This window comes from Oncorhynchus nerka, linkage group LG11, assembly GCF_034236695.1.
Source record: "Oncorhynchus nerka isolate Pitt River linkage group LG11, Oner_Uvic_2.0, whole genome shotgun sequence".
Lineage (NCBI taxonomy): Eukaryota > Metazoa > Chordata > Actinopteri > Salmoniformes > Salmonidae > Oncorhynchus > Oncorhynchus nerka.
This window is the reverse complement of record NC_088406.1, coordinates 66,343,697-66,370,028: the sequence shown is the minus strand read 5'-3', so window position 1 is coordinate 66,370,028 and position 26,332 is coordinate 66,343,697. Positions and strand designations below refer to the sequence as shown.

At 43.0% G+C, this 26,332-nt stretch overlaps 1 protein-coding gene and 1 long non-coding RNA gene across 2 annotated transcripts in view; one reads left to right on the top strand and one right to left on the bottom strand.

Annotated features, from left to right (window-relative positions):
• Positions 1–23,147, bottom strand: part of LOC135574036 (hypermethylated in cancer 2 protein-like) — a 28,522-nt gene extending 5,375 nt beyond the window's left edge. Inside the window, exons 1-3 of the mRNA XM_065024800.1 lie at positions 22,641–23,147; positions 2,489–2,619; positions 2,137–2,298 (exon numbers count right to left, since the gene is read on the bottom strand). Of these exons, the coding sequence (XP_064880872.1) occupies positions 2,137–2,298; positions 2,489–2,619; positions 22,641–22,920 (573 nt within the window). The 5' untranslated portion in view covers positions 22,921–23,147. The remainder of the gene's footprint in view (positions 1–2,136; positions 2,299–2,488; positions 2,620–22,640) is intronic.
• LOC135574037 (uncharacterized) lies at positions 22,656–23,995 on the top strand. Its single transcript, XR_010465146.1, has 2 exons — positions 22,656–23,011; positions 23,500–23,995. It is a non-coding gene; the product is annotated as an uncharacterized LOC135574037 (long non-coding RNA).
• The last annotated feature ends 2,337 nt before the right edge of the window (positions 23,996–26,332 follow it).

Sequence of the window (26,332 nt, the reverse complement as noted above, 5' to 3'; positions counted from 1 at the left end):
TTTATGATAAAAAAAAAATAATAATAATTCTAGTCCTCACTGTTGACAAGCACACCCATAACATGATGCAGCCACCACCATGCTTGAAAATATGAAGAGTGGCACATGTTGTGTTGGATTTGCCCCAAACATAACACTTTATTCAGGACATAAAGTTAATTTCTTAGCCACATCTTTTTCAGTTTTACTTGTGCCATATTGCAAACAGGATGCAAGTTTTGGAATATTCTTATTCTGTACAGGCGTCCTTCTTTTCACTATGTTAATTAGATTAGTATTGTGGAGTAACTACAATGTTATTGATCCATCCTGAGTTTTCTCCTATCACAGCCATTGAACTCTGTAACTATTTTAAAGTCACAATTGGCCTCATGGTGAAATCCCCGAGTAGTTTCCTTACTCTCCGGCAAATAAGTTAGGAAGGACACCTGTATCTTTGTAGTGACTGGGTGTATTCATACACCCTCCAATGTGTAATTAATAACTTCACCATGCTCAAAGGGATATTTCAATGTACAGCATTTTTATATTTTTTAGGTGTTCTTCTTTGTGCGACATTGCAAAACCTCCCTGGTCTTTGTGGTTGAATTTGTGTTTTCACTGCTCAACTGAGGGACCTTACAATTATCTGTATGTGTGGGGTACAGAGATGAGGTAGTCATTCAAGAAATCATGTTAAACACTATTATTGCAGACAGAGTAAGTCCATGCAACTTATTATGTAACTTGTTAAGCAAATGTTTACTCCTGAACTTGTTTAGGCTTGCCATAACAAAAGGGGTTGATTACTTAATGATATTTCAGCTTAGAATGTTTTATTCATTTGTAAAAATCATAATTCCACTTTCACATTATGGGTTATTGTGTGTAGGCCAGTGACACAAAATGTGGAAAAAGTCCAGGGGTTTGAATACTTTCTGAAGTTACTGTATTTCCCACAATCCCTGGGCCTTGCACTTCAACGCTCTTAGTTGTAGAAATTAACCCACTACTGCTGTTTACTTTTTGCATCTACATCATCTCGATGAGTGTTCCTTTAATGCAGGGACTGATCTAAATGTCAGAAGCTATCAAGTGGTATGGTTACTTTCTATGTTAAGGAGTGGAATGGTTTTTTTGCAGGTGTATCCGGAGGTAGCTCCTCTGTGAGAACTTCTTCAAGCAGTGATTACAGGTGAATGGCCTCTCTCCCGTGTGGACCCTTTGGTGCCTCTTCAGGTCACCAGCCTGAGCGAAGCACATGTGACACTGGGTACAGCTGAAGGGTTTCACCCCTGTGTGGACCCTCTGGTGCCGCTTCAGGGTTCCAGCCTGGGCGAAGCGCATGTGACACTGGGTACAGCTGAACGGTTTCTCCCCTGTGTGGACCCTCTGGTGGATCTCCACATTCTGGAGGCACCTGAAGCCTTTGTTACAGAACATGCAGAGGAACCGTTTCTCTTTAATATTGCCTGATGTGACTCCTCCTCCCTGAGCCTGGACTCTAGCCCTGTTGTTTGAGTTCAATACCTGATCGAAAAGGATGCGGTTTTGTGAATCGGAAGGCCCCAATGACGTGGACACGGGGTCACGATCCCCGAAAGCGTGTAAAGAGGAGTGGGTCGCAACATTCAGATTTGTCTCTAAGCTTTCACTGTAGTCTAAGAAGTCACTGGTGTTGCCCTGCAAGTGTCCTTCTCCTAAGTGAGTCTTGTCGGCATTCCATGTCAGAGGAGGGTCGCTCTCCACTTTCACAGTCACCTCATCTACGACGAGACCCTCCCCTTTCTTGTCTAGGCACCCTTCAGTGTATACACTACTACTGTACCGGTTCCAGTCCCGTCTAAACAGATCAGTCTGTGTCTCTAAACCCAAGGGCATGTTGCCAGGGTCCGTTGCTGTAGTGTAAGAACAAGACAGATCATCACCACCAGTGTCTAATGTGTCACCATCTCCACGGGAATTAACCATCCTCTGGTTCTGATGTAATACCGGTAAATACTCTGAGCCAGGAGGAGGAGGACAGCCCAGTCTCCCCAGCACCATTCTCTCTGGGTCTGATCTTTGGTCAGATCCTGTGTGTAAAAGCCTGTGTGTCACAGTTAAAGTCTCTGTGTCGGTCTCTGACTTGAGGACGTTGTTCGGCGTTCCACTGACCTCCATGATGCTGCGTCGGGTCTTGGGCTGGGGTGTGGCGGCGAGGTCCTCCGTGGATTCAGGGGGCGCTCCAATATGGATGTCTCTGCTGTGCTGTGGGTCCTCCTCTCCTTCAGACTTCTCCTGCTTGACCCCAGGACCTGCAGCCTCTGCATCTGCAGCCTGACAAGAAGAGAGGAGGTTGTTACCAGTAACTAGTTGAATTGGATAAAAATGTCATAGGGAAGTCTCACAAGCTCCTCTATGGCAGATACATAAGGATGTACATGTAAGACAGTGAATAGCCTTTCTGAAAAACGGGACACATTTGATTTACAAAGTAACATTTTTTATGCAACTCTATTCCACTAACCTCAATCAAGATAATGTGCTGGGTTGAGGTTCCAATTTCCTCATCAACAGTGATCGGTTGGTCATCTCTCCATGTATTGTGTTCCCCTGGCTTCACAAAGCTCCTGTGGCTTCCAGTGAGATGTCCTTCACCTAAAAAAAATGATTGGGGGGAAAGAGGTGGATAGATTAGCTACTGTCAATGCTCAATGGTATTTTGTAAAATAAAAAAATTAAATGTTTTTAAATGTTTTATTCCATTTTTTTTTATGTGTATAATATATATATATTGTGGACGGACCACTAGAGGGCAGGCTGGGCTCATGGATAGTTGCCCAACAGAGCCTGGGAGACAAGGTAACCAGAGTCAATTAAGCACAGCTGACGGTACTAATGAGATACTCTCCTTCCCCTATAAAAGAGAGAATGGAACCAGAAGAGTGGGGGGGAAACTATCTCTGGAAGATGGCCACCGAGAGAGAGAAGCTGTGCTGAAAGAACCACTAAGACGGTGACAAAACCGTGATTTATGTTTGTTGTAGTTTAAAGATTATCCTATTGTGTTCTTGTTTCATCTGGAGAAGAAGATGTGTGTTTTTCCTTGGAAGATTTTTCATTGATTATGTTTGAATGTTTTTGTTGACAAAATACTCTCAATAGAGAACCGTGTTCAATCAGAAAAACCTTTTTCCTGACTCGTTTATTCCACCTTCCCGCTTTAGAGTGACGCCTAATTACTTGGTACGCTCACATTGGTGGAGGATGCGGGCATTAGGTGGACGAGTGACACAAGGATAAGTGAGTAAATCAAGATTCTTCCAGTAGACCCGGAGGAACCATTCAAGAACAATGGATAACACCCTACTACAACAATTGATCACGGCACAGCAGACAACCATAGAACTCCTGCAACAACAGCTGAACCGACTAGAAGAACCTAGAGTTAAGCCAAGAGCGGCTGCTCACGCCATCTTACCTCGTCTCTCCAAGGAGGATGATATTGAGGCCTTCCTCATGACCTTCGAAAGGACGGCCACCTTGGAAGAGTGGCCGCCCACAGAATGGGCGAGCGCATTAGCCCCTCTTTTGACCGGGGTGGCTCAGGAAGCCTATTTTGACCTGGATTCCCACGAAGCTGCGGACTATGGGCGACTAAAAACCGAGATCCTGTCCCGGTACCAGCTGACTGCCAGAGATAGGGCTGTAAAGTTCCATCAATGGACCTATACAGCTGATCAACCCGTCCGTGCCCAGATCTTCGCCTTAATACGACTGACGAAACAGTGGCTAGAACCTGGAAAGGGAGTAGGACATGTGATAGAGACTCTCGTAGTGGACAAGATATTGAGAGAATTACCCAGTGACTTAAAAGGGTTGTGGGGCAAGCCAACCCGTTGTCAGCCGACGACATAGCTCAGGCGGTGGAAACATGTCGGTCTACAGGGAGTTGTTAAAAGTGACAAGGAGGAACGGAAGGAGTCTTGCAATCCCGTACCACGACTCACCCCGGCGCGCTCGCCACCGAACGTCCAAGCCCCTCCCGGAGGTGGGAGAAGTCAGCCACCACACAGCAGGGTCGGTGTTATAAATGTCAGTCTCCCAACCATTATGCCCCACAATGTCCTAGCAAGGATGAGCCCATGGTCACGGAGTCATCACTGCCTACCCCCACATCCCGTTTTGAGGGGGCAGGATCAACACTGTTGGTTAGCAGAGATAGCCCCAGCCTCAGAGATTCCGGTGCAAGTCGAAGGACAAGATGTGGTAGCTATTCTCGACTCGGGAAGTATGGTTACGTTAGTAGAGGAGCGGATGGTGACCTCCGCAACACTGCTACCAGACAAAGTAGCCGTATCCTGTATCCATGGAGACACCCACTATTACCCCACTGTGAATCTGCCTATTCTCACTCCAAAAGGAAGGTGTACAGTCAGGGCCGGGAAAGTGCCGCAGCTGAAGGTGCCATTATTGATCGGGAGAGACTGTCCCTTATATAAGGAGCTTCGGCAGATGACGTTATGCACGGGAAGAAGGGGGACAGGAAAGAAGAGAAAATCCAAGCCCGAGGTAGTAGTCCTACAAGGAGACGTAGCCGCGTCCTCGTCCTCTGCAGCAGAGGAAGAAATAGCGACCCAACGTTTACGACAGATATTCCAAGAAACCACCGATGAAGACACATGTGAAGGGCTATACACAACGCAGGAAGGAAGGAGCAACCAGGCGTTAAGGGATATATTTGAAGCTCCATCCGAGGAGGGAACCTGGAAGGATTCTCCTCGGTCACCCCTGATGGGGATGTGGAACAACCTCCACATCCCTCTACCGAGGTCGACCTGCCCCAGGAATTAAAGGGACAGTTCGGCACCTCGCAGCATAGAGACCCAGACCTAAGGGAGGCCATGAGGAAGGTGAAGGTGATCGACGGGAGGAACGTCGACGGATCAGGTGAGCCCCCTCTTCCTTACTATGCAATCAGGCGGGGTCTCTTATACTGGGTCGTACGACGAAGGGGGGAAAACCAGGAATTACTACTGGTGCCTAGGCCATACAGAGATACAGTTCTACAGTTAGCCCATTCCCACGTCCTAGGAGGACACCTGGCACGAGACAAGACTATTGACAGAATCATGCAGAGATTCTATTGGCCCCGGGTCACCCGGGATGTGGCCAGGTATTGTAGGACGTGTGATCAATGTCAACGTACAGCCCCACGGCCACACCTACGTAACCCTTGATTCCTCTCCCCATCATAGAGACTCCCTTTGAACGCATAGCTATGGACCTCGTAGGACCCCTCCCAAAATCTGCCAGAGGACACGAGTACATCCTAGTGGTTATAGATTACGCTACCAAGTTCCCGGAGGCCATACCCCTGCGTAACATGTCGTCAAAGGGAATTGCCAAGGAGTTATTCCTGATGTTCTCTCGTGTGGGCCTCCCCAAGACTATCTTGACTGATCAAGGAACCCGTTCATGTCCCGGTTGATGAAGGACTTGTGTCGGTTATATCAGGTTCAACAGATACGTACAAGCATATTCCACCCTCAAACAGACGGGTTGTGTGAACGCTTGAACAAAACGATAAAAAGCATGTTGAGAAGGGTGGTGTCCCGAGATGGGAAAAACTGGGACATGCTTCTCCCACACTTAATGTTTGCCCTGCGAGAAGTACCCCAGGCATCCACTGGATTCTCTCCGTTTGAATTGCTCTATGGCAGACCCTGTCGAGGAATCCTCGACTTAGCCAAGGAGACCTGGGAGACCCAACCATGCCCATTTCGATCCACAATAGAACACGTTACCCTGATGAGAGACCGCCTGTCAGCAGTGTGGCCCATAGTCAAGGAGCATATGGAGAAGGCCCAAAGGACCCAAGGCCGGGCCTATGATAAGTCTGCGACCCCCGTGAGTTCACCGTGGGAGAGAAAGTGATGGTGCTTGTGCCCACGGCCGAACATCGCTTGCTGGCGCAGTGGAGGGGCCCTACGAGGTAATGAAAAGGGTCTCACCGGTCAATTACCTCATCAGGCAACCTGACAGGAGGAAGAAGGTCCAAATCTATCACATAAACCTGCTGAAGACATACCATGGACGAGAGGAGGAGGTGGCTTTGATGGCCCTGGAGGGCAAAGGAAAAGAGGAGGCTCTACCACAGGTGCGCCGTGGCCAAACTCTCCTACCGGAGCAGTCAAGACAGCTAGACAAGCTGATTATGAACTTCGGTCGAATATTCTCTCCATTCCCAGGACAAACAGATGTCCTGTTCCACCATATCCACACTGAACCCGGCAAGAAGGTGCATATCCGCCCTTACAGGATTCCTGAGGCTCGCAGAGTCATCGCTAAGAAAGAGGTGAGGGAGATGTTGAGGATGGGCGTGATCGAGCCCTCAACGAGTGAGTGGTCCAGTCCCATAGTCCTGGTCCCCAAATCCGATGGTAGTATGAGACTCTGCAACGACTTTAGGGGCGTGAATGCCATCTCTACATTCGATGCGTATCCCATGCCCCGCGTGGATGAACTCTTGGAGCGCTTAGGAAAGGCCAAGTTCATCACTACCCTGGATTTGACGAAGGGATATTGGCAAGTGCCGGTGGCTCCGGAGGATCGCCCAAAGACTGCCTTCGCCACTCCAGAGGGGCTTTTCCAGTATGTGAGGATGCCCTTCGGACTGCACGGTGCCGCTGCAACCTTCCAACGCCTCATGGATGCCATTCTACGGCCCCATCAAGAGTATGCAGCGGCGTACATAGACGATGTGGTCATCCACAGCGAGGACTGGGATAGTCACCTCCTGCGATTACGGGCGGTGCTCGTGAGTTTGGAAGCCACAGGGTTGACAGCCAATCCAAATAAATGCTGCCTGGGTTTGTCCGAAGCGGAATACCTGGGGTACACCGTGGGGAATGGGAAAATACGCCCACAGGCAGAGAAGACCAGGGCAATTCGTGACTGGCCTCGACCCCGGACCAAGCGAGACGTTCGGGCCTTCTTAGGGATAACAGGATATTATCGCCGTTTTATCCCGGGATATGCAACCATTGCCAACCCCCTCACAAACCTCATCAGGAAAAACCTGCCAAACCAGGTAGAGTGGAAAGACGAGACGGAAGAGGCCTTTCAATTGTTAAAAGATGGCCTGTGTTCTGATCCCGTTCTACAGGCTCCGGACTTCTCACAAGAGTTCATTGTGCAGGTCGACGCCTCGGATACAGGGCTCGGGGCCGTACTAGCTCAGGGTAAAGGTGAAGCAGAGAAGCCGATTCTCTTCATTAGTAGGAAACTCAGCGATCGGGAACAGAGGTATGCGACCGTAGAGAAAGAGGCCTTAGCCATCAAGTGGGCCCTCGATTATCTCCGGTACTACCTACTGGGTCGGAGGTTTGCATTAGTTACTGACCATGCGCCCCTCACGTGGATGGCTGGTAAGAGAAACAATAACAACAGAATAGCCAGATGGTTTTTGTCTTTACAACCATTCTCTTTCCATGTCATCCACAGGGCCGGATCGAGGAACGGGAATGCAGACGCGCTGTCCCGACGCGACCAAGACGGTGCGTCTGGCGCCCGACCCTCCGGTTCGGTCCTGGGGGGGAAGGTATGTGGACGGACCACTAGAGGGCAGGCTGGGCTCATGGATAGTTGCCCAACAGAGCCTGGGAGACAAGGTAACCAGAGTCAATTAAGCACAGCTGACGGTACTAATGAGATACTCTCCTTCCCCTATAAAAGAGAGAATGGAACCAGAAGAGTGGGGGGGAAACTATCTCTGGAAGATGGCCACCGAGAGAGAGAAGCTGTGCTGAAAGAACCACTAAGACGGTGACAAAACCGTGATTTATGTTTGTTGTAGTTTAAAGATTATCCTATTGTGTTCTTGTTTCATCTGGAGAAGAAGATGTGTGTTTTTCCTTGGAAGATTTTTCATTGATTATGTTTGAATGTTTTTGTTGACAAAATACTCTCAATAGAGAACCGTGTTCAATCAGAAAAACCTTTTTCCTGACTCGTTTATTCCACCTTCCCGCTTTAGAGTGACGCCTAATTACTTGGTACGCTCACAATATATATCACACACACTTTTTTTTAGAATATACCTTTATTATTCCCCGCAAACCCTACCACTCCTCCCCCAATTGGAGTAAACTAATCAACAATAACACTTACGCTTCTACCTTCAGTTTATACATACTATACACATTTTCAGACAATCTATTTTACAATAGTTATATTTTGTTTGTTTTTAGTCCTGGCCTTCCTCCATTTCTGATGTCCATCCAGTTTGTAACTTTGCTATTTGACAACATTTCTGAACCTATATACATTTTACAGACCCCGTATGTTCTACATTTGTTACCTTGTTGTTATTAGTCCCACCCTTCAGCTCAATTCAACCCCTCCCATTTATCTCTTAACACCATCCATTTTGTATTTGTATTTGCCATATATTTTTCAACTGTGCTGTGATGCTTCACAAAAGTACTGAACCTTTCTATTCTCATAGCTTCTACAGATTGTAAATAAAAAAATAAAATTGCTAAAATAATTATTGATCCAATAATTTGAAAAGACTGACTTTTCAAATCACCCAGTATTGCTCTCTGCAGCGTTAGTTCTAGGTAAATGTTGCAATTCTTCCGCCATTCCTGGACCTGTGACCAAAAACGAGCTACATATGGACAGTACCAAAATAAAAGATCTAAGGACTCTGCCTCCTCGCAGCAAAATCTGCAGAGCTGGGAAGATTGTATCTCCCATATATATATATATATATATATGGGGATATATATAATATTCTATTGGTTGCAAGAATTTGGTATAATCATTTAAATTTTAAAATGTGAAGTTCCAGCGTCATTTTGCGTGTCAATTCATAGACCATGTGCCATGGAATCGGTATATCGAAAATGTCTTCCCAACTATTTTGCAATTTATATGGCACAGCTGTACTTTTTTTTTGTTCCTTAAATTAACCTATTTTTATTTATCACCATTTTCTTTAACTTTTGGTCTTTAATGCAGGGCCTGACAGACAAGTTCCTTACTTTTTCCCCCTTCCACTTGCCTCTTCCATTTTTGTGGTAATGCTGGTTGGTTGGTTGTAATTTTGGGTAGAGCAGACATTCCCATATGTCTGTGTTAGCTGCATGTGTGACATAACTCCACCAGTCCTATTTATGATATAATTACCAAAAACTATACCTTAAAAAAAAAAAAAAATGTATAAAAAAATACGTTGTTTCAAAAAAATCAATTAGTATATTTGAGTTTAACCACAATATTTGTTGTATTATTTGTTCAGTCTTTTCAGGTGGATTAAACAAAAATTGCAAAAAACTTTCTAAGGCTTGTTTAAAAAATAACAATATATTGGAGATTATTTCGTTTTCAAATAACCAAAAGTGAGCAGTTGTAATCTGAATAAAGGGAAAAAGGCCATTCTTGAACATGGGGTGAGACATTCTTACTAATTTACTAGAGAACCATTTCGGATTTAAGTATAACTTTTGTATGACTGATGCATTTAGTGAGAGGTCTAATGCTTTAATATTTAATCATTCCTGCCCTCTGAATTCACATTCACTATATAAATAGGCCCTTTTAATTTTGTCTGGCTTGCCATTCCAAATAAAATGGAAACTTTTTTGTTCATATAATTAAAAAAGCAGGTTAGGTGTAGGAAAAACCACAAGCAAATAGGTAAACTGTGATATGACTAAAGAGTTCATCAGGGCGATTTTTCCACAAATAAGTATTTTCCTTTCCATAGTAGCAAGATATTATCTATTTTTGCTAACTGTGTATAAAAATGTATTGGAGTGAGATCATTTCTTTCTTTCGGGATATGTCTACCGAGTATGTCCACATCCGCGTCAGACCCTTTTATTGGTAAACTACGCAGTAATGTAAAAGTTGATTTTTTTTAGTGATCCAATACGTAATATAGTAGACCTACCATAATTTGGTTTTAATCCAGAGGTTAGAAAAAATATCTAGATCCTCTGAGGCTGTGGAGGGATTCTAATTGTGGTTTTAAAAGAAACATGAATCAGTGTACAATGACACCTTTACTTTTAAGCCATGGATTTCTCATCCCTTAATATTATTGTTGGATCAAAATTTTTCAGCTAACATTTCAATGGTAATAATAAATAGATATGCCAATAGTGGACAACCTTGTTTTTCTCCTCTTGACGGTTTAAAACTTTGATGTAGCCATTATTTACTATTTTACACCTAGGGTTACTATATATAACTAACTCATTTTTTTTAAGAGGTTCTCCAAAATTGAAATATTGTAGGCATTTATATATAAACTCCAGTTATACTTTATCAAAAGCCTTTTCAAAGTCAGCGATGAAAACCAGGCTTGGTTTCTCTGATATTTCATAGTATTCTATTGTTTCCAGTACTGGTCTTATATTATCTCCAATGTATCATCAATGTAAAAAACCTGTCTGATTAGGATGAATATCTGACAATACCTTTTTAATTATATGCGCCAAGCATTTAGCTAGAATTTTTTCATCACAACACTGAAGTGTAAGAGGCCTCAATTTTTACTGGATTTTTATATGTACACCACTTGGATCCTGTTTCAGTAATAATGAAATCAGACCTTGTTGCGTGTCCGATAATCTACCGTTTATATAGGAGTTGTTAAAACATGCTAATAATGGTCCTCTGAGTATATAAAAAAAAGTCTGGTATACCTCCACTGGTATGCCATCCAGCCCTGGAGTTTTCCCGGACTGAAATCCTTTAATTGCATCATGATGTTCCTCCTCTGTAATTTGGCCTTCACATGAGTCTTTTTGTACAGATTAATTTTACATGATTAATTTTACATTATTAATAGGAAAGAAATCCATACAATTAGCTTCGGTTAGTGGAGATGGAAGAGACTGAAACGAAAACATATGCTTAAAGTATTTACTTCCTCTTTCAAAATATTGTTTCGGTGAATCATGAGTGACTCCATTTGTAATAAGTTTCAATAAAAAAAAAAACATTGGTCGAATTTCTGTTGAAGACTGAAAAATTATTTTGGTGCATTTTCCCCCATATTCCATCCAGTTCGCTTTATTTTTATAAAATATTACACTGGATCTCTTGAATAAGTTCCTTAATTTCTTTTACAGTTTTTGCCATCTGTCTGTACTGTTAGTCCTTCAATTTCCGTTGTTAATATGGACTCTTGACCTTTTGTTTTATAGATGAGTACTAAATTGCCAATATATTTTGTACAATATTGCCACTGTCTAGAATTGGTAAGGATCTAAGGTAACACTTCTCATAACTTCTTGATATAATATTTATTGATTGATTTATTATGTTACATGCATCACATTGTTTTCATTGAGTAAATACTAAGAAATACAGTAAATCAAGAATATGGTTAGAACATGATATTATGTCTTTGCGCAAGAAAGCTAAGTAATCAGGGGAATTATTGCATATTATCCAAAAATGGGCGCCAAACCCAATTCTGGTTAACCATATATGTGGTTAACACATCTAAAATCATGAGCAGAGGAGAACAGGGCAACAGGGTTACTATACATAACTTTAACTTTTTCAAAAAAAAATTGTATATATATATTTTTTAAAATCGGTTCTCCAAAATTGAAATATTCTAGGCATTTATATATAAACTCCAGTCGTACTTTATCAAAAGCCTTTTCAAAGTCAGCTATGAAAACCAGGCCCCGCAGCCTCTGCCTTCTCGTCCAGGCAATGTGTCAAGTTTTTGGCGACAAAAGCATGAAACTTGGTACACTTGTACAATTTGGTTCCTTGGTTCCTTCACATTTTCAGATACGGAGGCGTCGCAAAAACGCCTCTTGGCGGCCGCGGCAGCCATTTTCCATTCCGCCATAACCAAGTAATGTATTTTGCATCATATCTTCAGAATCAAACATGATAACACAGAATAGGTGATGTATACCCCCGTGTTTTGATGGTCAATGATTACAATGATACCATGCACATCATCACAAATGCCCCCTGGCTGCCGTGGAGGCCATTATGCTATTATGCCATTACTGGACAATGTATTTTCCATCATATCGTCTGAACCAAACATGATAACACAGGAAAGGTCTACCCTGTCATAACGTGACCTTTTTGGGTGAGGACCATAGCCCTCTCTCTCCCACCACAGGTTTGATGGTCATAAATACCTAAAACTCTTTACCCCCCTCAGCCAAAATGAAGGTTGAGAATCCCTTTGTTACCACAGAGAAAGACTGCAGTATGGTAACGTCAAAAGGTTGAATAATTTAACAGTATTTCTTTATTCCAATCAGTTGGAGTGGTCCATGGACACTTAAGGAACAGTCATGTCAAGTTTGTTTCATTTGGTGACCTCATGAAGGACAGGAGACACACATTACTGTTTCTTTGTCTGTATACACTTCTCAATTATGGGGTTTACATCTGAATGTTGTATAAAATAAATGATTCAGTATAGGAATACTTTTGAAAAGATGAAAAGTGATGTTAGCCTTCTAAATGAGTATGGGTTTTCATATAAAGTTTTAACTAGTCAGTGACCACACCCCGTGAGCACAGACATTTACATCGGCATCATGGAACGCCCCCTTTTCTACTCTAATATAAAAGCCACTTCCATTTTTTTTTTTACATTAGTCAAGATAACGCCGGGATGGGGTCGCCACATTTAAATGGCTACTACTCTCTAGAGACCAAAACATGCTGGTGTGAAGTGGTTTAAACTACAACTCTACAAAAGGACAAGACTAGAGAACGTGGAGATCATCCCCACGCTGAAATTGTGAAAATCTACAAACTAAAGACCAATTATTCGGGCTGCAGCTGTTTCAATACTTTAGTCTGGTAAACGCATCCAATCTAAGAACATCTCGAATGGAACTCTGACGTATCCATTATAACAACCTACAACCACGAAAGACCTTGGGACTTCTGGGGAACGCAACCAGAGACTCTCTGATGAACTATTATCCAGCAGACGGACCGGCAATCACAGAGAGGGCCAACAAAGGCATACACTTGTAAATATGTAAATTGCTATTTATTTTCTAATGAGCGGCTGTTCATGTTCAAAATAGTGCATGTTCATTTACATGAGTGTAGTTATGAACTGTATTACAGTGGTTCCACTGAGTTTCCCGCTCTTGAGCTTTCCCCACCGCTTTCCTTTGTCTACCAAGCCGTCATATCGGTTTCGTCCGCTAGGGACTTTTCCTTGTGTTATGTTAGTAACCAATGTATGACCTATTTTGTGTGCGTTTATGTAATTCTGTGATTGATATGAAATAAATAATTTAGCCAATTTGTATATTGCTGATTCATGATTTGATTCTAGAGTTCATGCAGATATCTAAGGGTTTGCGACATTCAGGAATGAGACTGATGAGGTAACAATACATTAATAGAAGACTGTAATCGATAAGATAATAAAATATCTGAAGAGTTATAGTCGGGAAATTGAAACTCTATAAACATTTTCCCGTGGTGCCCCGAATTCCTAGTTAATTACTATCTCGTGATTTGTTTAATTACGGAATAATTACACATAGAGAATTGATTTGATAATATTACAGTCTTCACATTTAATGACAGCAAAAGCTACGACTACCCCTATGTTTTGATGGTCAAGGATTACAATGGTGCCATGTACAACATCATAAATAGTTCAGATTATTATATAATGGTGAACTTTGTAAACCCTGTAAGTAACCTTGTGTAAATTCATGGAACACAAGGGCCTTTGATTTGTCTGGACCCAGGAACCTGGAGATTTCATGGGCACGTATGTGCTTGTCAGTCCCAAATATCAACCACCACTCCTAAAATTATATTTCAGAAGAGAAAGTGCTCCATTTTGGAGTTTTTTTTTTTTTTCCCCCAGTCAAGATAACATCAATCAAGTTCATTTTGAGATGTTCATTTAGAAAGGAACAAATTCTAAATTTTAAAAAGTATTACTATACTTACATATTTGCATGACACCCGAAGTCAACAGGATAAAAAAAATCAATAATCATATATTAAATAAGTATATAAAAGCACACTAAACAGACTAATCATGGAGAACACTAAACATGATGAGACTAGCCAGGGACGTGAACTAGACAGAAGATAAAAGCTAAGACAACAGAGAATCCAGGTAAGCCTGTGTGAAGAAGTGTGTTAGTGTGGACCTGAATATGTGCATGGATTGTGAGGTTGACATGGAGAGGGAGTTCCAGCGTTGGGGAGCTGCACTGCTAAAAGTCTGGTCTCACATGGAGCAGAGCCTGGTGCGAGGAAGGGTAAGGAGGCAAGTGTCAGAGGAGTGAAGTGAACAGGTGGGAGAGAAGGGGTGCAGGTGGTCAGTAAGGTATGTGGGCGCCAGTCCATTGAGTGCTTTGTAGGTGAGCATGAGCAATTTGAAGATGATCCTGTATTGAACTTGGAGATAGTGGAGTTTGAAGAGGGTGGGATGATGTAGTCCCCAAGGTCTCGCGTGTCGAGGACTCTCAACTGCATTTTTTACATGTTGAAGTCTGTCCAGTGTTTTGGTGGGGAGTCCGTAGTGAATGGCGCTGCAGTAGTCAAAGAGTGACAAAAACAAGTGTGAATGAGGGTTTCAGCGCCTCTACAATCTTTAAGGCCACCGACTGAAGCAAACTAAACCTGCATTTAAATGCTCACCTTGGCAGAGCAATTCAAAATAAAAATTTGTCAATAATATTTTCAGCAGAGATATTTGTCACTAGTGCTCATTATTCTTTATCTGGAGTTAATGTATTCTGCGTTTTGTGTTTGTTCCCAAAGGCTGTTCCATCTACAAGTGCAACCTTGGTTTCAGGGTGCAGGCTCACTTCCATTGTTTTTGCGAGTCTTTGTTTTTGAATAAGAATCAGTTCCTCCAACACTTGAATAAAAGCCATGGGACACAACCCACCAGGGGGAGAGGCAGGGACATCACACACTCAAGCCTTTTTGCTTGACATCATGGGAAAATCAAAATAAATCAGCTAAGACATCAGGAAAAAATGTGTAGACCTCCACAAGTCTGATTCATCCTTGGGAGCAATTTCCAAATGACTGAAGGTACCACGTTCATCTGTACAAACAATAGTACGCAAGTATGAACACCATGGGACCATGTAGCCGTCATACTGCTCAGGAAGGAGAAGCGTTCTGTCTCCTAGAGATGAACGTACAATGGTGCGAATAGTGCAAATCCATCCCAGAACAACAGCAAAGGACCTTGTGAAGATTTTTTGTGAAGAGTTGAAGCTCGCATCCGCTACAAGACCATGGTGCTTGCCTACGGAGCTGTGAGGGGAACGGCACCTCAGTACCTCCAGGCTCTGATCAGGCCCTACACCCAAACAAGGGCACTGCGTTCATCCACCTCTGGCCTGCTCGCCTCCCTACCACTGAGGAAGTACAGTTCCCGCGCAGCCCAGTCAAAACTGTTCGCTGCTCTGGCCCCCCAATGGTGGAACAAACTCCCTCACGACGCCAGGACAGCGGAGTCAATCACCACCTTCCGGAGACACCTGAAACCCCACCTCTTTCAGGAATACCTAGGATAGGATAAAGTAATCCTTCTCACCCCCTCCCCCCTTAAAAGATTTAGATGCACTATTGTAAAGTGGCTGTTCCACTGGATGTCTTAAGGTGAACGCACCAATTTGTAAGTCGCTCTGGATAAGAGCGTCTGCTAAATGACTTAAATGTAATGTAATGTAAATGAAGATGCTGGAGAAAACAAATGCAAAAGTTTCTATATCCACAGTAAAACGAGTCCTATATCAATATAACCTGAAAGGCCGCTCAGCAAGGAAGAAGCCACTGCTTCAAAGCCGCCATAAAAAAGCCAGACTACGGGTTGCAACTGCACATGGGGACAAAGATGGTACTTTTTGAAGAATTGTCCTCTGGTCTGATGAAACAAAAATGGAACTGTTTGGCCATAATGACCATTTATGTTTGGAGGAAAAGGGGGAACGCTTGCAAGCCGAAGAACGTCATCCCAACCACGAAGCACGGGGGTGGCAGCATCATGTTGTGGGGGTGCTTTGCTGCAGGAGGGTCTGGTGCACTTCACAAAATAGATGGCATAATAAGAAAGTAAAATTATATGGATATATTGAAGCAACATCTCAAGACATCAATCAGGAAGTTAAAGCTTGGTTGCAAATGTGTCTTCCAAATGGACAATGACACCAAGCATACTTCCAAAGTTGTGGAAAAATGGCTTAAGGACAACAAAGTCAAGGTATTGGAGTGGCCATCACAAAGCTCTGACCTCAATCCCATAGAAAATGTGTGGGCAGAACTGAAAAAGTGTGTGCGAGCAAGGAGGCCTTACAAACCTAACTAAGTTTCACCAGCTCTGTCAGGAGGAATGGGCCAAAATTCCCCCAACTTATTGTGGGAAGCTTGTGGAAGGCTACCCGAAACGTTTGACCCAAGTTAAACAATTTAAAGGCAAAGCTACCAAATACTAATTGAGTGTATGTCAACTTCTGACCCACCGGGAATTTAATGAAAGAAATAAAAGCTGAAATAAATCACTCTACTATTATTCTGACATTTCACATTCTTAAAATAAAGTGGCCTAAGACAATTAATTTTTACTAGGATTAAATGTCAGGAATTGTGAAAAACTGAGTTGAAATGTATTTGGCTAAGGTGTATGTAAACTTCCGACTTCAACTGTAAAAACTAGCAAACGGTAGTACGCCCCAAAGGCAACATGAAATAAACTGGAAAAATCTGTCCAAGCATGTATTAAGTAAGTACTCAGGATTTCACAGTTGGGATGTCACTTTAACTTCAAACCTGCCCAGCCAGTTCCTGGATCCAACGAAGGAAAATTGATTATTTGCTGTTGTCAAAACAATGCACGGTTCAAGTGTGCCTTTTCACATACAGAGAAAGGAGGAGGCACATGAAGTGTTCTGTGAGTCACTTCAATGCCCGTCTAACCATGAACTAGCACAACAATCAAGTGTTATTTTCTTTCAAATAGTTAGTGGCCTATTGTACATTACAGTGGAAAGTGAAAACATGATGGAAGATGTTTTGTCGGAGATGGTAGAAAATAAATGGTTTGGAGAAAAAAATGTCTGAGTGTCTGAAGCTCAATAAGAACAACAATAACAAGCCTATATACAGGGGGCACCGGTACCAAGTCAGGGTGCAGGGGTACAGGCTAGTTGAGGTAATCTGTACTTGTAGGTGGGGGCGAAGTGACTATGCATAGGTAACAAACAAACAGCGAGTAATAGCAGTGTGCAAGGGGGAGGGGGGGGGGGGGGGGTCAATGTAAATTGTCCGGTGGCGATTTTTATGAATTGTTCAGCAGTCTAATGGCTTGGGGGTAGAAGCTGTTGAGGAGCCTTTTGGTCCTAGACGGCAAGCGCTCCGGTACCGCTTGCTGTGTGGTAGCATAGAAAACAGTCTATAACTTGGGTCTCTGACAATTTTTAGGGCTTTCCTCTGACACCGCCTATTATATAGGTCCTGGATGGCAGGAAGCTTGGCCCCAGTGATGTACTGGGCCGTTTGCACTACCCTCTGTAGCACCTTACGGTCAGATGCCGAGCAGTTGCCATAACAGGAGGTGATGCAACCGGTCAGGATGCTCTCGATGGTGCAGCTGTAGAACATTTTGAGGATCTGGGGGCCCATGCCAAATCTTTTCAGTCTCATGAGGGGGGAAAGGGTTTTGTCGTGCCCTCTTCACAACTGTCTTGGTATGTTTGGACCATGATAGTTAGTTGGTGATGTGGACACCAAGGAACTTGAAACTCTCGACTCGCTCTACTACAGCCCCGTCGATGTTAATAGGGGCCTGTTCGGCATGCCTTTTCCTGTAGTCCACGATCAGCTCCTTTGTCCTGCTCACATTGAGAGAGAGGTTGTAGTCCTGGCACCACACTGCCAGTTCTCTGACCTCCTCCCTATAGGCCATCTCATTGTTGTCGGTGATCAGGCCACTGTTGTGTCGTCAGCAAACTTAATGATGGTGTTGGAGTCGTGTTTGGCCACGCAGTCGTGGGTGAACAGGGAGTACAGGACCACTGAGGGGCCCCACTTTTGAGGATCAGCGTGGCGGACGTGTTGTTGCCTACTCTAACCACCTGGGGGCGGCCCGTCAGGAAGTCCAGGATCCAGTTGCAAAGGGAGGTGTTTAGTCCCACTGTCCTTAGCTTAGAGATGAGCTTCGTGGGCACTATGGTGTTGAACGCTGAACTGTAGTTGAACAGCATTCTCACATAGGTGTTCCTTTTGTCCAGGTGAGAAAGAGCGGTGTGGAGTGCGATTGAGATTGCATCATCTGTGGATCTGTTGGGGCGGTATGCAAATTGGAGTGGGCCTAGGGTGTCCGGGAGGATGCTGCTGATGTGAGCCATGGCCGGCCTTTCAAAGCACTTCATGGCTACCAACGTGAATGCCACGGGGCGGTAATCATTTAGGCAGGTTACCTTCGCTTCCTTGGGCACAGGGACTATGGTGGTCTGCTAGTAGGTATTAAAGACTCCGTCAGGGAGAGGTTGAAAATGTCAGTGAAGACACTTGCCAGTTGGTCCGTGCATGCTTTTGAGTAATGGTAATCCATCTGGCCCAGCGGCTTTGTGAATATTTAAAGGTTTTGTTCACATCGGCTACCGAGAGCGTTTTCACACAGCCATCCAGAACAGCTGGTGCTCTCGTGCATGCTTCAGTGTTGCTTTCCTCAAAGTGAGCATAAAAGGTATTTAGCTCGTCTGGTAGGCTCGCGTCACTGGGCAGCTCGCATCTGGGTTTCCCTTTGTGGTCCGCAATAGTTTTCAAGCCCTGCCAGATCCGACGAGCGTGAGAGCCGGTGTAGTAGGATTCAATATTCATCTTGTGTTGTTGCTTTGCTTGTTTGATGGTTCGTCTGAGGGCATAGCGGGATTTTTTACAAGTGTCCTGATTAGTCTCCCGCTCCTTGAAAGTGACAGCTTTAGCCTTTAGCTCAATGCGCTTGTTGTCTGTAATCCATGGCTTCTGGTTGGGATATGTACATACAGTCACTGTGGGGACGATGTCATCGATGCACTTATTGATGAAGCCGATGACTGAGGTGGTGTATTCCTCAATGCCATTGGATGGAACATATTCCAGTCTGTGCAAGCAAAACAGTCCTGTAATGTAGTATCCATGTCATCTGACCACTTGCTTATTGAGCGAGTCACTGGTATTTCCTTAGAATTGTGGTCTGATTTGCCAAATGGAGGGCGGGGGAGAGCTTTGTATGCATCTCTGTGTGTGGAGTAAAGATGGTCTAGGATTTTTTTTCCCCTGGTTGCACATGTGACATGCTGGTAAAAATTTGGTAAAACTGATTTAATCCCGCCTGCATTAATTAAAGTCCCTGGCCACTAGGAGCGCCGCTTCTGGGTGAGCATTTTCTTGTTTGCTTATGGCCTTATAGCATTGGTTGAGAGCGATCTTAGTGGCAGCTTCGCTTTGTGGTGGTGAATAGACGGCTACGAATAATACAGATGAGAACTCTCTTGGTAGATAGTGTGGTCGACAGCTTATCATAAGGTACTCTACCTCAGGCGAGCAATACCTCGAGACTTCTATTAAACATCGTGCACTAGCTGTTCTTGACAAAAAAGACACACACCCACACCCCTCGTCTTACCAGACGTAGTGTCTCTGTTCTGCTGGTGCATAAAAAATCTAGCCAGCTCTATATTGTCTGTTTCTTCGTTCTTTGCACGTTAGCAAGGAGAATGGAAGGCATTGGGAGTTTACTCGCTCGCCTCCGGCTTCTCAGAAGGATCCCTGATCTGCGTCCCTTTTTCCGGCGTCTTTTCTTCACGCAAAAAGCGTGGATATGGGCCTGTTCCAGTGAAAGCAGGATATCCTTCTCTTCGGACTCGTTAAAGGAAAAAGTTTATTCAAGTCCGCGGTGAGTAATTACTTTTCTGATGTCCAGAAGTTATTTTGGGTCATAAGAGATGGTAGCAGCAAAATTATGTACAAAAATAAGTTACACAAAACGCAAATTATTATATATTTTTTTAAATTGCACAATTGGTTGGGAGAACGTAAAACATCAGCCATGTTCTTCGGTGCCATCTTCATATTTTTTTAAATTGCTACAAAAACACAACAGGGAAGACTGTAATATTTACTGTTTACTCTTGTATAAATACTGTAGTGAAAAAAAAACAGTAGTATATAGTATAGTAATTAGTATTTTTGTGGATTGTTGTATACTGTAGTCATTTTGCGGACTGTAATATACTGTAGTATTTACTGTCATTGCCGAAGTATTTACTCGTGTTTTTGTTTTTATTATCTTTGACATAAAAGTGGCTTTCTCCTTGAGGAAACCTACTGAAGAAATACTAAAAGAGCACATTTCACAGACCTGTAGGTAGGACTGGGGTCTGAACAGATTTTGTATAACCTGTATGGAACAATATGGTCTATATTCGGCATGTAGGTTTCTCACTTATGGGTGGAACCGAGTGGGATATGGGGAGGGTATATGCAAATTAAATACTGTAGTATTTACTATAGTAAAAAAAAGTGTTGTGTTTTTGCAGACATTATTGTTCTATTTACTGCAGTGTTTTTTTGGCGAATAATACTATAGCATTCTACAGTATACTACAATATTTTATAGTACGTAATACACATGATTGAGGGATACTACTGTGTGTATACTAAAGTTTACTATAGAAGTCTATTCTAAGTGTGGGCGGCAGGTAGCCTAATGTTTAGAGCGTTGGGCCAGTAACCAAAAGGTTGCTGGATCGAATCCCCGAACCGACAAGGTAAAAATATGTTGCTCTGCACCTGAACAAGGCAGTCAACCCACTGTTCCCCGGTAGGCTGTCATTGTAAATAAGAATGTGTTCTTAAATGGACTTGCCTAGTTAAATAAAAGGTTAAATAAAAATAAATACAATATTTTAAAAAGGTACTGTACAGTAAACTGTAGTATTTTTTCATGTGGGCAGACACCTGTCTCCATGCTTCACTTCAAGGAGCTTTGTGACAACACATGCAACTTATCTTGTGCTTCATGTGGACACTATCCTCCTATTGTGATTATGGATCTTGGCTGATTAGTCATTAAGATATTAAATAACTTAAAATTGTCTGTTAAATTCAGTGCACCAGAATGTCCCATTTAAGTTTGAAATCTCTATTTCCTGTTTTAAGTATGTGTGTGTCTCTCTCTCTTTCTGTCAGGTGGTAGGCTTTGGAGAGGAGAACAACCAGGCAGAGCAGCTGTGGCCCCAACCCCAGCCCTACAGAGGGGGAAAGAGGACTAAGGCCCCTAAGACCTCCACTTTATCCTACAGAGTAGTGTCCAAGCTGACCTTCCCACCTCGCCCATGCTGGCCAACGTTCATTGACGACATCCACGCATTCTCCTCCTCCCTCACCCTCTACCCCTACCACAAAATCCTCAAGATTGGTTCCGTACATTGGTTCCGCATAGCAGGAGGCAATTAGTCAGCCAGGCCGGAACGCAGTGCAGTGGTGTCTTCAGGAGCTAAACTCATCTCTGCCCCGTCTCCTTTCTCCACGGCCAAAACTATATTGTTTGAGAGCGCTTTGGTTTGTCCTTTTGTTCTCACCCGTCCCTGATTGATTGAATAGCATGAATAATCTTTGCTGTGAATGGTAAGGGAAGAGAAGAGAAGAGGGATTCTATCATCGCTATCATGTATCTTCATTATTTTTGTTGAAGAAGCATTGAGTGTATTTTAAAAATGGACATTAGGGTTAACAAAAAGACATGTTCATACTAAGATTTTGTGGATCGAAAAAGTGAGGTTTGTTTGTCATAGCGGTAAGATACATTATTGATACAGTGTCAGTATGTGACAGATTTCTGATTAGTTTTTTAGGTATTGTTGTAACTTTGATTCTGTTTTAGAGAGGCAAAAGGGAAAACCTCGCAGTTACTGAAGGTTTAACATTTCAGCCCTACTGCTGCCTTTAAAACCACTAGACTGGCATGTTTATAGCTATAACCTGTTATCATCATCATCTTTAAGTGTAAATATTTACTTGTGCAGAAACTGGTATCAGGCTTATTTTTCTCATATGAACCCAATTGTCTACACTGCAAGAGAAATACAATTGCTAAAATTGTCATGGCATATCATACCACTGTTCTACATGATTAATAACGGAATGTCCTCATCAATTTATCAAGAATTATGATACGTTTCCACTGAGTTCATTTTAATGTGTTTGTTTTTGTCATTTTCAGTACCTCAAACGGATTATTTCGGACATACACATCATTGTAAGTTTTCTATACATACATTTTGGAAAAATGTATTGCTTAAATATACGTGATTGTGATCAAACGCGATGGTGTCCTGAGATAATCGGTGTTTTTTCTATGAATTTGTTTTCTACTTCTGTAGTCATAAAATAACGAATTCAGGGAAAGAAAATAGATGTAGAATCATCCTTAATCCCTACCACATACAAGTAGATGGCGATAGTACTGGTTTTGTTGACAGGCTAGTTTTAGTCACAGGTCATACTTTAGGGCTGCAGCTGGATAGTATTGAAATGTTCAGGGCCCCAAATTGTACAAGTGTTGCAAATTATATGCTTTGTGAAAAAGTGAAAATAATTTTCATACATCGCCGGGATTATTCTGCTAAATGTACCTCTTGCCATTCCTCTGTATGCGTCGACGAGCTTGACACTTCTGGGACTGGTGTAGACGCGCTCTCGCATTGTCCTCTCTGCGCGCTCCCGTGACACCTTCAGTTCCAGAAGCTGTAGTTTCCTCCTTAATGTCCTGTTTTCTTTCTGGCTTTGAGTTATTTCCAAACGAAACACTGCATAGTCGTCGTCTACGAGTTTGCAGACCTCTGCCACGGCTGCATTCGCTAACACCTCCATAATTGAGGCTATTTGAGTGTGAAAAACCATATCGTTAGCCATTGTTAGTTAACCCTTAGCAGCTAGTAAGCGTTACCTAGATAACATTTAACAACCAAGTCCTGTTTCCAACGCGAATTAAAGACTACACTGGGTAAGTATGTGATGCTGTGCAGTTAAACGAGTCATATTTAGAGTTCCATGGTGTCAAAAACCGTATAAATAACAAAAATAAAAACTGTAACGTGGAAATCTCCTTGGTCACAGTTTACTTCCGTTTACACGGAGGTGAAAGGATGTTGTAGCTCAGGGGTGTGGTTAAATGAAAAGCGTTTGCGCGATGTTCTTTTAAATACGGTACTGCTTGTGACATTACACATTCATCAGTATATATTTCAAGATCAGAGCAGACTTGAGGCTTAGGAGATCTGATTCATCAGCTAACATCACTTTTGGGGAATTCTGAAGCATTTATGTAATCAAAACGTTCACAAAGGATTCATAAAGGTTATGTTACCTGACAGATGATATCTCATAGAACAAAACGTAAAATATATCCTAAACTTGTCTTAACCTCAGACCTTATTTTCACCAGAGTGACATGCTCTGTTCATCATGGATACTGTGGTGTTTGTATCATAGGAACAGGAGGGTCTATCTCTATCAGGCCCTGCTCCATCCCTGCACTGAGACTGTGAAGAGAAGGGTCTGGGCTGCAGACTGGATCCCTGACTGGAGCCTCTGTCCTGGTGGTCATCAGAGAGACCGAGGTTGTTCAGTCCACCTGTCGACTGGTTGTGTTCTGTGTGGTGGTTGTGGTGGAGTCTCTGTCCCTCACGGTTGGGTCCTGGTTCCGATTCCGGAAGGAAGACCGACGGCTCCTGATCCAAGGTGGCTGGGTTTGTGACCTCAGAGGTCCAATCTCTCCCACCAGTAACACTAGATATCAGCAGGTCCTGATGGACTGCAAACTGTAAACACAAATTGTACAGGAAAGCATAAAGGTTTATATTAGAAACATGAAACATGATATTATTAAATGTTAACCACAGTCAAGCCCATCTCTAACACTGTGATTCAAGTACCTAACAATATGGAGTATGGAGCCATTGGAGTTTAATAAAGAAACATGTCCATATGTGTTGATTTAAGAATGAAGTATAATGTTTTGGTTCGACTGAGAGAAGGGAAACTCAGTCCCTAAAATTATGAACAACAAAAAAGAATGTTGATTTTGTATTTAATTTCAACAAAATGGTTACACTCACATAACATGAAGTACAGTACTTTTATTGCACAAAATTATATGTGACAAAAATAACTTTTGTCACTATTGTAACACTTTACCTTTTCTGTAAATCTGGTACCCTCGCTTTGATAAAATGTATTTTAGAATACTTTGGATAAGGTTCAACATTACATTACACACAGCTTCACTAATTCATGTCAAGTAAACATGAATTAAGGCACTATCATCTCATTATAAAACACCAGCATCAAACAGGACAAGGTTGACTCTTCATCAGTGAATTATTTTTACAGACACCATCACACCAACCATCACCATATCATCTACTCTGTCTCATCATACTCATTCTTTCCTCAATTCACCTCATCCAGTTCTATATACATCCAAAACCAACAGAATTAACTACAAACTAACTAGTACTACATTACATGTCACTATACTCTGTACATGGGCCTTGTGCATTTTCTGCTGGTGTATCCGGAGGTAGCTCCTCTCTGAGAACCTCTTCCCTCAGTGAGTACAAGTAAACAACCTCTCTCCTGTGTGGACCTTCGGGGGCATCGTCACCTGATGTTGAACCTCTTCCCACACTGGGGCCAGCTGTAGGATTTCCCCTCTGTGTGGACCCTCTGGTGCCTCTTCAGGTTGGACAAGTGGGAGAAACTGACCTGGCACAGGTGGCAGCCAATTGATTTCTTCCCCATGTGCATCCTCCAACAGTTTGAGAAAATTGAACACGGGAAGCGCTTCTCTTTGGTGCTGCCACCTTCACTGATTCCGCCTCTACTACTGTTATTTGTCAAAGGGCTTGTGTAGCTACTTAGCGTTGAGGCACTGGCATTATCTGAGGTCTGGTTTAACATTAGGAGTATGTGAGGATGATGAAGGACAGGGAGTGTCTGTGTTGTCACAGGGTCCATGTTCCAGTTAATAGATCCTATAGAAGACAGCACCTGTTATGGGTTAAAACCTCTTCCTGCAGATGGTTGGCGGGAGGCTAAGATGCGTCGGCCATCTTTTGTCTACTCAGCAGGTCAATGTTCTCTGGTCCATCTTCTATTGTCTCATCTTTGACCAGCAGCAGATCAGGCTTCCCATCCTGCATGTCTTCTGACTGTAAGAGATACAGCGTGAGAGGATGTTGAATCAAGACATCTGATATGAGCACCCTGCTTTGGAGCATCTTCTGATTGGGCAATGAGGGATTGCTATGAGTACAATGCAAACATGTTAGTTGATTTGATACTATTCAAACATGTTAGTTGATTTGATTACTTGACACTTTAATGGTTTGATAATTCAAAGACATGGTACCACACTTAATGCAAAATGATTCAAGACCTGGGACTGTATCCAAAAAGTGTCTCTGAGTAGAAGTCCTGATTGAAGACCAGGTCTCCACCTGTCTAGATGATCAAAAAACAAATAAAGCAACACCTTATGGCATGACGCCTACCTCATGTGACCTACTTGTTGTGTGTATGTACTGATAGATGCACACACATACATTACATGTTAATGTTTTTAAATGTATGTAAATTGTAGTCTTTTTTGTTATGGGCTCCCGAGTGGCGCAGCGGTCTAAGGCACTGCATCTCCGTGCTTGAGGCGTCACTACAGACATCCTGGTTCGATTCCAGGCTGTATCACAACCGGCCGTGATTGGGAGTCCCATAGTTTTGGGGCACTCCTGAGAGTTCCTCAAGTACACCAGTTGAAAACCACTGCTATGGACTACAAGGCAGGGGAACCCTAACCATATTTTCATCCCTGTTCTACGGGAGAACATGGTTCCAGGGCTCACTGTGAAACCCTCTCAGCCCTTTTTAGGTTCTGAGATGTGTTTTTCCTCTACATGGCAAAGATAACTTGGTACTGTTATGGAGAACCCTCTCCATTTAACTAGAGATCAGTCAGTATAATAATGATTTACTTTACTTTCTAGGTCTTAGAGAAGAAGGGGGATGGGACAGCACCCTCACCAAGGCGCCAGAGCCCCAAACAGCTATCTGGTACACTCTAATCCACATAGCTTCAGATTTTCCTCGTTCCGAATTTACTGCGATTGGTTCACGCAACCGGGCCTCTGCCTACCCATTTTACAGGAGTTAGCATACCAAATGTATGTGGACACCTGCTCGTAGAACATCTCATTCCAAAATCATGGGCATTAATATGGAGTTGGTCCACCTTTGCTGCTATAACAGCCTCCACTCTTCTTGGAAG